General features: G+C 49.5%; 1 protein-coding gene across 1 annotated transcript in view; it reads right to left on the reverse strand.

Annotated features, from left to right (window-relative positions):
- Positions 1 to 14221, reverse strand: part of CHMP1B (charged multivesicular body protein 1B) — a 29670-nt gene that overhangs the window by 7927 nt on the left and 7522 nt on the right. The window contains exons 3-5 of the mRNA XM_088450842.1: positions 12053 to 12199; positions 9291 to 9359; positions 9031 to 9138 (exon numbers count right to left, since the gene is read on the reverse strand). Coding sequence (XP_088306968.1) covers positions 9031 to 9138; positions 9291 to 9359; positions 12053 to 12199 — 324 coding nt within the window. The remainder of the gene's footprint in view (positions 1 to 9030; positions 9139 to 9290; positions 9360 to 12052; positions 12200 to 14221) is intronic.

Below are 14221 nucleotides of genomic sequence, written 5' to 3' on the forward strand. Positions count from 1 at the left end.
CTGTGGGGTAGTTAGTGTTATTATTGTGCCATCACTGACCTGTGGGGTAGTTAGTGTTATTATGGGGTAGTAGTGTTATTATTGTGCCATCACTGACCTGTGGGGTAATTAGTGTTATTATGGGGTAGTTAGTGATATTATGGGGTAGTTAGTGTTATTATGGGGTAGTAGTGTTATTATTGTGCCATCACTGACCTGTGGGGTAGTTAGTGTTATTATTGTGCCATCACTGATCTGTGGGGTAATTAGTGTTATTATGGGGTAGTAGTGTTATTATTGTGCCATCACTGACCTGTGGGGTAATTACTGTTATTATGGGGTAGTTCGTGTTATTATTGTGCCATCACTGACCTGTGGGGTAATTAGTGTTATTATTGGGCCATCACTGACCTGTGGGGTAATTAGTGTTATTATTGTGCCATCACTGACCTGTGGGGTAGTTAGTGTTATTATTGTGCCATCACTGACCTGTGGGGTAATTAGTGTTATTATGGGGTAGTTAGTGATATTATGGGGTAGTTAGTGATATTATGGGGTAGTTAGTGATATTATTGTGCCATCACTGACCTGTGGGGTAGTTAGTGTTATTATTGTGCCATCACTGACCTGTGGGGTAGTTAGTGTTATTATGGGGTAGTAGTGTTATTATTGTGCCATCACTGACCTGTGGGGTAATTAGTGTTATTATGGGGTAGTTAGTGATATTATGGGGTAATTAGTGTTATTATGGGGTAGTAGTGTTATTATTGTGCCATCACTGACCTGTGGGGTAATTAGTGTTATTATGGGGTAGTTAGTGATATTATGGGGTAGTTAGTGATATTATGGGGTAGTAGTGTTATTATTGTGCCATCACTGACCTGTGGGGTAATTAGTGTTATTATGGGGTAGTTAGTGATATTATGGGGTAATTAGTGTTATTATGGGGTAGTAGTGTTATTATTGTGCCATCACTGACCTGTGGGGTAATTAGTGTTATTATGGGGTAGTTAGTGTTATTATGGGGTAGTAGTGTTATTATTGGGCCATCACTGACCTGTGGGGTAGTTAGTGTTATTATTGTGCCATCACTGACCTGTGGGGTAGTTAGTGTTATTATGGGGTAGTAGTGTTATTATTGTGCCATCACTGACCTGTGGGGTAATTAGTGTTATTATGGGGTAGTTAGTGATATTATGGGGTAGTTAGTGATATTATGGGGTAGTTAGTGTTATTATTGTGCCATCACTGACCTGTGGGGTAGTTAGTGTTATTATTGTGCCATCACTGACCTGTGGGGTAATTAGTGTTATTATGGGGTAGTTAGTGATATTATGGGGTAGTTAGTGTTATTATTGGGCCATCACTGACCTGTGGGGTAGTTAGTGTTATTATTGTGCCATCACTGACCTGTGGGGTAGTTAGTGTTATTATTGTGCCATCACTGACCTGTGGGGTAATTAGTGTTATTATGGGGTAGTTAGTGATATTATGGGGTAGTTAGTGATATTATGGGGTAGTTAGTGATATTATTGTGCCATCGCTGACCTGTGGGGTAGTTAGTGTTATTATTGTGCCATCACTGACCTGTGGGGTAATTAGTGTTATTATGGGGTAGTTAGTGATATTATGGGGTAGTTAGTGATATTATTGTGCCATCACTGACCTGTGGGGTAGTTAGTGTTATTATTGTGCCATCACTGATCTGTGGGGTAGTTAGTGTTATTATGGGGTAATTAGTGTTATTATTGTGCCATCACTGACCTGTGGGGTAGTTAGTGTTATTATTGTGCCATCACTGACCTGTGGGGTAGTTAGTGTTATTATGGGGTAGTGTTATTATTGTGCCATCACTGACCAGTGGGGTAGTTAGTGTTATTATTGTGCCATCACTGACCAGTGGGGTAGTTAGTGTTATTATTGTGCCATCACTGACCTGTGGGGTAGTTAGTGTTATTATGGGGTAGTTAGTGTTATTATTGTGCCATCACTGACCTGTGGGGTAGTTAGTGTTATTATTGTGCCATCACTGACCTGTGGGGTAGTTAGTGTTATTATTGTGCCATCACTGACCTGTGGGGTAGTTAGTGTTATTATGGGGTAGTAGTGTTATTATTGTGCCATCACTGACCTGTGGGGTAGTTAGTGTTATTATGGGGTAGTAGTGTTATTATTGTGCCATCACTGACCTGTGGGGTAGTTAGTGTTATTATTGTGCCATCACTGACCTGTGGGGTAGTAGTGTTATTATTGTGCCATCACTGACCTGTGGGGTAGTAGTGTTATTATTGTGCCATCACTGACCTGTGGGGTAATTAGTGTTATTATGGGGTAGTTAGTGATATTATGGGGTAGTTAGTGATATTATGGGGTAGTAGTGTTATTATTGTGCCATCACTGACCTGTGGGGTAGTTAGTGTTATTTTCTACTTCAGGGTCCATAGGGGGTCCACAGGGTTGACCTTGGGGTTATAGCTGGAACAGGATCCATGGGCACCACACAGTTAAGCTTTTAGCTCCCAGGATGCACTTGGGTCCTCCTCTATACCCCGCCCCCGAGCCACAGGCACCTCAGTGTAAGCTGGTGCCCGGCCGGAGTCGGTCACCGCGCAGGGGGGCTGCAGGAGCAGCCCCCAGAAGCTTTTTATTTTAAGTTAAATTTTATTTAGTTTTAATCTATTTTTACTACAGACGGCAGCGAAGGGCTGTCTGTACAGACGCCCACGCTGCCGCTCTGATCCCCGACTGGCGCCGCGACGCCAGTACTGATCTGGGGATCGCGGCGGGAGGACAGAGTCCGTACTAGCCGGACTCTGCCTACCTCCCAGGACTGCTGCCGGAGTCGCCGGGGATGCAGGTAAGCCGCGCGTCGCTGGCTAGCGGCGGCGCGCGGAATGCCTTAAATGCAGTCCTTTAGCCTCCGGTCCTGGGGACAGACCGGAGGCTGCTGGCAGTGGCGGCGGGCCCCCCCCATAACCCGTGGGACCACTAGACCACCAGGGATAACCGGAAAGCGGGAAGCCAGCATCCCTGGGGTTATGGCCAGCTAGGGGAGGAAGCCTTCCCTGTCAGCGGCTCCTCCCCTCAGCTCAGCGCGCCTTTCAGCACGCAGTCTGGCGTCGCTGAGCTGCAGTTACTCGGCCACTCCTCCTCTGAGGTCTCCAGCGGCCATTTTCCCAGTGGCAGCGCAGATCTCAGGGAGCACGTGGACCGGTCCCCCTGTGTACCTCTCCCCTGATTAAGGACAGCGTACACAGCACTATAGCCCTCCCAGACACTGAATCTGGGCAGGTTGATTGTAGTGGAAAGGTGCAGTGAGTATATCTTCCTGCATGGTATGTGACTTTTTGCTAGTGCTGCCTGTCTGTGCTTATTTTCCGCTTACTGTCAGCTTATACCTGTCCCTTTACTTCTCCTACAAGCCCTGCAGGTGTGTGGGGGAGGGGCGTTTCTACTGACCTCACTTATATAGATCACGTATTTGTGAGGTCCGTCACATACAGTAGTGTGCTACTCAGTGCCATATTGTGGGCTGTTGTTCAGCACACCGGTGAGTGCGTTTCACTTCTACCCTGGTGCCAGATATATAATATATTCTGTCATGTCAGACGAGGAGGTTGAGCGCTCAGTGGCTCCGGTGTTGGCCTCCTGCGGACGCTGTTCTGCAGGAGTAGATAGGGAGGATTTGTCACAGGATGGCCTGTGTAGTCGATGCCAGGTGGCTCCTGGCCCATCCAGACCTTCTCTGGCGCAGGAACCACCGTGGGCGATGTTTTCTCAAGTGCTGGTGTCTATTGCGGACCGTCTGTCGGTCCCGACTGCTCTCCCTACTAGGGCGGTGCCCCAGCCGGCCATCCCCCATTCCCCGGGTGTCCCGCAGTTATTGCGGAGTCCTCCTGGGTCTCAATCAGTTGGTCCCTATGCGGGGTTGCCTATGTATATACAGGCTTCCCCTGTGCCGCAGCAGCCTGTGGTACCTTTTCAGGCCCCTATGGCGACGCCTCCACCATGGGTGGATGTGCTCTCCAACTCCGTGCAAAATTTGGCGGCCGCTTCCTCGGCTTTTCAGTCAATGTTGCAGACTGACATGCCTTCTAGGATTTCTAAACGCCCACTCATGACACGGGCTGCTCAGGTATCGGACTCAGAGGGTTCCTCAGATGATGGGGAGGTCCCTGATGACACTGACTCGGACGCCTCGGTCCAGGAAATGGATACCAAGTCGTCCATTAAATGTGCGAGCACTAGTTAGGGCGGTGCGAGCTATTCTTCTTATAGAGGATGAGGCACCGGTTCCTAGGTCGAAGTTTCCTAGTTTCAAAAAAACTAAGGTGGCTTCTGCGGTGTTTCCCCTGTCGGATCAGTTGACGGATCATATGGCGGTAGCTTGGCAGGCGCCCAGTAAGAGATTCCTTCCTCAGAAGCGGTTGGCTTCTAATTACCCCTTCCCTGAGGCACATTGTAAAAAATGGGAAACTCCACCGGCGGTGGATTCCCATGTCACCCGTTTAACTCGGGGCGCCACCTTACCATTACCGTCGATATCCTCGCTGAAGGATCCCACGGACAGGAAAGTTGAGACTTGCTTAAAGTCTATTTACTCCCTCTCCGGGGCGGTGGCCCGACCGTCCATGGCCATTTCCTGGGTGGCCAAGGCCATTGAGGGGTGGGCCAATGCATTGGAAGATACCTTCCCGGACGACGCTCCGGATGTCCAGCGGGCGTTGTTGGGACAAATGAGGGACGCCGCTTCTTACATTGGAGAAGCTTCTTTAGATGCTAGTCTGCTGACCTCGCGGGTATCGGCTGCAGCGGTGTCTGCCCGCCGATCCTTATGGTTGCGGTCCTGGAGAGCGGACTCTGATTCAAAGAAAGGTCTGGAGGCCTTACCTTTCAATGGGGAATTACTATTTGGTCCGGACTTGGACAAAATAGTGGACACCCTGGCTAAATCCAAGTCGGCCTTCCTCCCTTCAGCGGCACTGCCTGCTAAGGTTCGGAGTTCGGCTTTTCGTTCCTTTCGGGTTCAGGGTAAGGCGAAAGGTCAGTCCTTCCCGAGACAGTCTGCGAGTAAGACGGCCTCTAAAACCAAGAAGCAAGCCTGGAGTGCTCGGCGCCCTTCTTCCAAGCAGGAAGATAAACCTGCGGCCTGATGGGACGGGCCTCCCTCTGGGGGACCTCAGAGTGGGAGGCCGACTTCTTCTATTTGCCCAGTGCTGGCACAATACCACCACGGATGCCTGGGTTCGAGAAGTGGTCTCCCAGGGGTACGCCCTGTCTTTTCGGCACAGACCACCCCACCAGTTTTTCTGCACAAGTCCTTCTCAGAACAAGACCAAGGCGTTACAGGTTCAGGAGGCTATAGAGTCCTTGCTGAAAGCAGGGGTCATTGTTCCCGTTCCTCTATCACAACGAGGGACGGGGTATTATTCGTCTCGGTTTCTGGTGCAGAAACCCAATGGTTCTCATCGCCCTATCCTCAACTTGAAGTCTCTGAACAAATTCCTCAGAGTTCCCAAGTTCAGGATGGAAACGTTACGTTCCATCATTCTGGCGATGGAACCGGGGGATTACATGGTGTCCCTGGACATCCAGGACGCCTACCTCCATGTTCCGATAGCATCTTCACACCAGCGGTATCTGAGGTTCGCTATCCTTCAACACCACTATCAGTTCCAGGCGCTACCCTTTGGTCTCTCCACGGCACCGAGGGTGTTCACGAAGATTATGGCGGTCATGGCCGCACATCTTCGGAACCAGAATGTACGGCTGCTGCCGTACCTGGACGACCTCCTGTTGCTGGCGAGCTCCCCGGAGGTACTGCTTCAACATCTCCACCTGACGATCGCTTGCCTGCAAGCGCACGGGTGGTTGATAAATTGGAAAAAGTCCTCTCTGATTCCATCACAGCAGATGGTTCATTTGGGAGCCCTGCTGGATTCGCGTCAGCAAAGGATCTTCCTGACTCCGGAGAAGGTCGCCTCACTACAGCTGCGGATACGCAGTTGCCTGAGCCGTTGCCGCCTGTCGGTCCATTCGGCTATGAGAGTTCTGGGGTCCATGGTGTCGACATTCGACATGGTGGAATTTGCCCAGTTCCATTCCCGGCCCCTGCAGGGGCTGATTCTATCAGAATGGAACGGGTTACCTCACCGGAGCCGCTCTCAGGTGCTGGTGTTGTCTCCGGACGTTCGGCTATCTTTGGCTTGGTGGCTTCAGACAGCTCATCTGGTCGAGGGGCGCCCATTTTGGATCCCGGACTGGGTCCTGCTCACGACGGATGCCAGTCTCCGGGGTTGGGGGGCAGTGACCGGCTCTTTGTCGCTTCAGGGTCGTTGGTCAGCGGAAGAAGCACTTCTCCCCATCAACATCCTGGAACTGCGGGCAGTATACAAGGCCCTGCAGTCGTCCGGCCCCGCTCTTCACGGAAGGGCGGTACAGGTGCAGTCCGACAACGCCACCACGGTGGCGTATATCAATCACCAAGGCGGAACTCGCAGTCAGGCAGCGATGTCGGAGGTGTCTCGTATCCTGTCTTGGGCGGAGGGTCACATTCCAGCGATCTCGGCGGTCTTCATCCCCGGAGTCCTCAATTGGGAGGCGGACTTCCTCAGCCGTCACGACGTGCATCCCGGGGAATGGTCGCTTCACCCAGAGGTGTTTCAGCTACTCGTGGACAGGTGGGGACTGCCGGAGCTGGACTTGATGGCCTCCCGTCACAATCACAAGTTGCCCGTTTACGGGTCAAGGACAAGAGACGCAGGTGCAAGTCTGGTGGACGCGCTGTCGGTGACATGGACGTTTCACCTGGCGTATCTGTTTCCTCCGATATCCCTGCTTCCTCGGGTTCTGCGGAAATTCAAGCAGGACGGCGGCATGCTCGTGCTGGTAGCTCCGGCGTGGCCCAGACGTCCTTGGTACTCCGATCTGAGGAGCCTCTCCATCGACGCTCCGTACCTTCTTCCTCAACGTCGGGACCTGTTGTCTCAGGGGCCCTGCCTTTACCCGGATCTGGGTCGGCTGTCTTTGACGGTGTGGCTCTTGAGACAGCCGTCTTGAGGTCTCGGGGCTTCTCCAGTTCGGTTATTGGTACGATGCTCAGGGCACGCAAGCCTGCTTCAGCACGGATTTATCACAGAGTGTGGCACACTTACTTTCAGTGGTGTGAGTCCAGACTTTATGATCCTCAGGTGTTCCGAGTTTCTAGGATCTTGGAATTTCTTCAGTCAGGATTGGATCTCGGCTTACGCCTTGCATCTCTGAAGGTTCATGTGTCCGCCTTGTCCGTGTGGTTTCAACGGCGGATTGCTATACTACCAGACGTTCACACCTTTTTCCAAGGTGTTCTCAGGATCCAGCCTCCCTTTGTGCCTCCTGTGGCTCCTTGGGACTTGGCGGTGGTGCTACGGGTCCTGCAGGGTCCTCCGTTTGAGCCTCTTGAGGCGGTGGAGCTCAAGTGGCTGACATTTAAGACGGTTTTTCTCCTGGCAATTGCTTCGGCCAGGAGGGTGTCTGAATTGGGGGCGCTTTCCTGTCGCCCTCCTTTCCTGATTTTTCACCAGGACAGAGCGGTGCTCCGCACTCGTCCTGAGTTTTTGCCCAAAGTGGTCTCGAAGTTCCATATTAATCAGGAACTTGTTGTGCCAGCTTTTCAGTCCCCTGATCTTTCAGCTGGTGAGACTTCCTTAGATGTGGTCCGGGCGCTTAGAATTTATGTAGACCGGACGGCTTCCGTTAGGAAGTCTGATTCCTTGTTTTTCCTCTTTGGTTTTCACAAGAGGGGTTGGCCTGCCAACAAACAAACGTTAGCCCGTTGGCTTCGTTCCGTTATTTGTGAGGCTTATGCACAGGAGGGTTTACCTGTGCCAGCCTCTGTTAAGGCTCATTCCACTCGTTCTGTGGGTCCCTCTTGGGCTGCTAGACGTGGCGCTTCTGCTGTTCAGCTGTGTAAGGCGGCCACTTGGTCTTCAATTCAAACGTTTTTGAGGTTCTATGCGTTTGACACCTTTGCCTCTCAGGATGCATCCTTTGGGCGCCGGGTACTCCTTTCAGCACAGGAGCGTCCCCGCCCTTAGTTGTACTGCTTTGGGACATCCCCAAGGTCAACCCTGTGGACCCCCTATGGACCCTGAAGTAGAAAACAAGAGATATGGTAAGAACTTACCTTTGTTATCTCTGTTTCTACGAAGTCCATAGGGTCCACAGGGCGCCCGCCCTGACGCACCTGGCTTCAAATGGGCTGTGTGGCTGGTCACCGGTTTTCCGTCTCCTATTGCTGTGAGTATGGTTTCTTGTGTGTTCTAGTCTTCCTTCTCTCTGTTCCATATTCTCCTCCGGCCTAGGCTGCTTACCAACTGAGGTGCCTGTGGCTCGGGGGCGGGGTATAGAGGAGGACCCAAGTGCATCCTGGGAGCTAAAAGCTTAACTGTGTGGTGCCCATGGATCCTGTTCCAGCTATAACCCCAAGGTCAACCCTGTGGACCCTATGGACTTCGTAGAAACAGAGATAACAAAGGTAAGTTCTTACCATATCTCTTGTTATTGTGCCATCACTGACCTGTGGGGTAGTAGTGTTATTATTGTGCCATCACTGACCTGTGGGGTAGTTAGTGTTATTATGGGGTAGTGGGGTAGTTAGTGTTATTATTGTGCCATCTCTGACCTGTGGGGTAGTTAGTGTTATTATTGTGCTATCTCTGACCTGTGGGGTAGTTAGTGTTATTATTGTGCCATCTCTGACCTGTGGGGTAGTTAGTGTTATTATTGTGCCATCACTGAGCTGTGGGGTAGTAGTATTATTATTGTGCCATCACTGACCTGTGGGGTAGTTAGTGTTATTATTGTGCCATCACTGACCTGTGGGGTAGTTAGTGTTATTATTGTGCCATCACTGACCTGTGGGGTAGTTAGTGTTATTATTGTGCCATCACTGACCTGTGGGGTAGTTAGTGTTATTATTGTGCCATCACTGACCTGTGGGGTAGTTAGTGTTATTATTGTGCCATCACTGACCTGTGGGGTAGTTAGTGTTATTATTGTGCCATCACTGACCTGTGGGGTAGTTAGTGTTGTTGTGTTGCTCATTGAATCTTCCATCTGTTGTGTCTGAACATCGAGGGTCTCAAACTGGTGCTCAAATTTGTCCATTAAAGCTGAGATCTGCAGAGAGTAAATGCAGAGTGAGATAGATAAGTTACACACATATACATATATACATACATACATACATACATACACACACACACACACACACACACACACACACACACACACACACACACACACATACACACTAGGCTCCATGCACTGACCTTCTCCAGGTTCATACTCTTCAGCGTAGCGTCCATTGATTTCACCACGCCTGCCATTGACTTTGTCACCTGCAATATAAAAACACAAAGCCTTAACGCTATGTCCAAACCTCGGATTTATAAGTCTACATGGAAACACGCAAAATATAAAGTGACTAAACGTAAAACAATAATCTCGGACTTCCGTAACCTTCGCTGTGGTGGACAAATCAGGAGCATTAGTGGGGCTAGGAGCCCCGATACACAGTTCCCTGTGCAGCCTATGGGTAAGTCAGACCTTCAGCCCATTAATATCAGGGTCCCGTCAGCACAGAGGAGCAGACTTGCGAGACCAGTCAGATTAGGTCATGGGGATTATTTCTATCTCCACAATAAGAGCCAATGTGTGTGTGGCCGGACGCAGGCCCCACGTGTATAATGGCGGCCATGGCACTGAAGGGGTTAACCCCTGTGCTGCGGCGCCATTTTTAAAAGGACAAAAGGCACCAGGCGCCCATTGTAAATGTGTACTCTGCGCTAGGCGCTGAGTGTCAATAAGTGTGCTGGACCTGCGGCACTGGGAGAGTGCGGGCACAGTGTGGCTGCACTGGGGGAGTGCGGGCACAGTGTGGCTGCACTGGGGGAGTGCGGGCACAGTGTGGCTGCACTGGGGGAGTGCGGGCACAGTGTGGCTGCACTGGGGGAGTGCGGGCACAGTGTGGCTGCACTGGGGGAGTGCGGGCACAGTGTGGCTGCACTGGGGGAGTGCGGGCACAGTGTGGCTGCACTGGGGGAGTGCGGGCACAGTGTGGCTGCACTGGGGGAGTGCGGGTAGAGTGTGGCTGCACTGGGGGAGTGCGGGCACAGTGTGGCTGCACTGGGGGAGTGCGGGTAGAGTGTGGCTGCACACTGGGAGCCACTGCGTCCAGCGCTGAAACAGTTACGGTCCCAGTGAGGACACAGTGTAAAAGCATACTGCACATGGTTTATAATAAACTGTATTAAAATATGTATTGCTGTAATGCACTGCAGCTGATGTGCAATGTATTAGTGCATGAAGCAACATATATTTAATAGGCTGTGCACTATATGGTTTAAATGTATATTATGTAGAGAAAATGCACTACTTGTATATGCCGGTATAAGACATGACAAGCTTGTGACTGCAGAAACTAGATGCTGATTGTGATTTCCTAGCAGGAGGTCTGATGAATAGGAAGACCTGTTGTGGTCAGTGACCTCTGGGCCTGATTCAGACCCGGTCGCAAGCGCTGAGCGCTCGCAATCGGGTCGTTGTTTGCCCACTGGGCATGCGTACGACGAAGCCGGCTCCGTCATGCGCATGTGACAGACCCAGCTAGCGACGGACGCTCCATCCCTCCAGGTCTCGCACCAAAGGGGGCGAGCTGTCGATGGTGATTGACAGCTTGCCCCATTTGGTAGGCGTGGCCGGGGGTTGGCTTCACAAACTGAAATGTTCCCAAGCGAACGCCTGCCGTTTGTGGGCGGCTCCACTGACATTACAAGTGATGTCAGGGGGAGAGCTTCCGGCTCTATTAGAGCCAGAAGCTCTCTGGGGCTTGCGGCCACGAGACCCTACTACAAGGGTCTTGTCGCAAGCCGAATGGTCTTGACCATCGCGACCATCACCCTGGCCGCTCACAATAGCTGTGGGTGGTCACTCACAGCTATGCAAGGGGCCAGGAGGCCGCACAAAAAAAAAAAACAACACACGCCCAGATTCAGAGCGAGCGCTCTTTCAGACCGTCCGGCTCTGAATCAGGGCCTCTGGCTGGAAGGTTTCTGTGTGAAGGTGTGAATAGTGTCATATAGCCAAACCCTTCAATTACAGAACTTCCTTCGAAAAGACAATTTGCTTGTTTTCAAGAACCTTTTGGATGTCACTGAATGTGTTACGGTTGGGAAGGATGAATGTCATTTACTATTTCCTGTGAAATGTTATATCACCATGTTAGGAGACGGTTATACTGTATGATAAATCAGTTTATGTTTAGGAAGCAACTGCTTTTAGGTGGTAGATTATAAAGGAGGAAATTGGGTGACTCCTTTGAAATGTAATATGTTGTTAAATAATTATATTATGTGAGACAGCCTGATTGGTTGAGTGGAACCCAGGGCGGCTTTACCCCCCTGTTATATTGTGTGTAAGAATGATATAAAAGAGGCCTGTGAGCCCTGTATGTTGTACATCCTTGTAAATCCTGTGTGGAGAAGAATTCCTGTAACATCTTGTATTGTATGCTGATTATTCCCCTTCAATCCGAAGCGATGAGTCTTCTTTAAGACAGAGCAATAAACACCTTTTTGCCTTTACTTCAACTACATCTGTACCCTGCGACAACAGAATTGCGCCAAACGCTATTCCGTTCTCCGGCTGTTCTGGGTAAGAGCTCAGTGTCTCCAAGTTCAAGCCCTCTGCCAGCTACCGTGCAGACCTGGTCCATTGCGAGGGATCAGGTGGGAACAGCCGACACCAAACAGGAGGTGTGTCCGCAGTTAGTCGACGCAGCAGAGCGGTTCCAGGAGCCGGCGGTAGGAGCCTGAGTGTACCTAATAAGAGGTTCCAAACGCCGATGGTAGAGTTTGGTGGTGGCAGCTTCAGTAAACGCCCATGGCACAGTGGGCGGAGTCAGTGACAGGCGGTCACTGACGGCGAGTGGGAGTCCAAAAGCGCTAACCCGTGACCAGGGTTGGCCTAGACGAAAGGCGTCCGGTTACAGTGTGGAATTGGCATTTAGCGGCTCGGAGGGAAGATTACCCACCTTGCCCATAGTGACCGCAGTCTGCACTCGCGCTGCTACCGCGTCCACCCTAGCACTCATCCGCAGGAAATTTATGCCTTGGTTCTTCTGCCGGATGGCGTTCTCTGCGTGTATCCGTGCAATCTCTGTATTCCCCTTCTGAATTGCCTGGAGAAAAAGCACAAAAAAATATAAAACCTCAAATAATAAACACAATAATATGGCTGCAATGAAAACAGTGTGTGTACAGTATGGTGTGTGTACAGTATGGTGTGTGTACAGTATGGTGTGTGTGTGTACAGTATGGCATGTATGTTGTGTGTGTACAGTATGGTGTGTGTATGTGTACAGTATGGTGTGTGTGTATGTGTACAGTATGGTGTGTGTGTATGTGTACAGTATGGTGTGTGTACAGTATGGTGTGTGTATGTGTACAGTATGGTGTGTGTATGTGTACAGTATGGCATGTATGTTGTGTGTACAGTATGGTGGGTGTGTACAATATGAGGTGTGTATGATGTGTGTACAGTATAGTGTGTGTATGTGTACAGTATGGTGTGTGTATGTGTACAGTATGGTGTGTGTACAGTATGGTGTGTGTATGTGTACGGCATGTATGTTGTGTGTGTACAGTATGGTGTGTGTATGTGTACAGTATGGTGTGTGTACAGTATGGTGTGTGTATGTGTACAGTATGGTGTGTGTATGTGTACAGTATGGTGTGTGTATGTGTACAGTATGGTGTGTGTATGTGTACAGTATGGTGTGTGTATGTGTACAGTATGGTGTGTGTATGTGTACAGTATGGTGGGTGTGTACAATATGAGGTGTGTATGATGTGTGTACAGTATGGTGTGTGTATGTGTACAGTATGGTGTGTGTACAGTATGGTGTGTGTATGTGTACAGTATGGTGTGTGTACAGTATGGCATGTATGTTGTGTGTGTACAGTATGGTGTGAGTGTGTGTACAGTATGGTGTGTGTACAGTATGGTGTGTGTATGTGTACAGTATGGTGTGTGTGTATGTGTACAGTATGGTGTGTGTGTACAGTATGGTGTGTGTACAGTATGGTGTGTGTATGTGTACAGTATGGTGTGTGTATGTGTACAGTATGGTGTGTGTATGTGTACAGTATGGCATGTATGTTGTGTGTACAGTATGGTGGGTGTGTACAATGTGTGTACAGTATAGTGTGTGTATGATGTGTGTACAGTATGGTGTGTGTATGTGTACAGTATGGTGTGTGTACAGTATGGCATGTATGTTGTGTGTGTACAGTATGGTGTGAGTACAGTATGGTGTGTGTATAGTATGGTGTGTGTATGTGTACAGTATGGTGTGTGTATGTGTACAGTATGGTGTGGGTGTGTGTACAGTATGGTGTGTGTACAGTATGGTGTGTGTACAGTATGGTGTGTGTACAGTATGGTGTGTGTATGTGTACAGTATGGTGTGTGTATGTGTACAGTATGGTGTATGTTGTGTGTGTACAGTATGGTGTGTGTACAGTATGGCGTGCATGTTGTGTGTACAGTATGGTGTGTGTATGTTGTGTGCATGTTGTGTGTGTACAGTATGGTGTGTGTATGTTGTGTGTGTACAGTATGGTGGGTGTGTACAATATGGGGTGTGTATGTGTACAATATGGCGAGTGTGTGTATGTACAGTATGGTGTGTGTGTACAGTATGGCGTGCATGTTGTGTGTACAGTATGGTGTGTATGTTGTGTGTGTACAGTATGGTGTGTGTACAGTATGGTGTGTGTACGATGTGTGTACAGTACGGTGTGTGTATGTGTACAGTATAGTGTGTGTACAGTACGGTGTGTGTACAGTATAGTGTGTGTATAATGTGTACAGTATGGTGTGTATGATGTGTATGTGTACAGTATGGTGTGTATGTGTACAGTATGGTGTATGATGTGTGTACAGTATGGTGTATGTATGATGAGTGTATAGTATGGGGTGTATGTTTACAGTATGGTGTGTTTATGTGTGGATGTGCAGTATGGTGTGTGTATGTGTACAGTATGGTGTATGTTGTGTGTATACAGTATTGTGTATGTACAGTATGGTGTGTGTATGTGCAGTATGGTGTGTATACAGTATTGTATGTGTACAGTATGGCATGTGTATGATGTGTATGTACAGTATGGTGTATGATGTGTACAGTATGGAGTGTGTACAG

The sequence above is a fragment of the Taudactylus pleione genome, unplaced genomic scaffold, assembly GCF_031769625.1.
Source record: "Taudactylus pleione unplaced genomic scaffold, aTauple2 ptg000530l, whole genome shotgun sequence".
Lineage (NCBI taxonomy): Eukaryota > Metazoa > Chordata > Amphibia > Anura > Myobatrachidae > Taudactylus > Taudactylus pleione.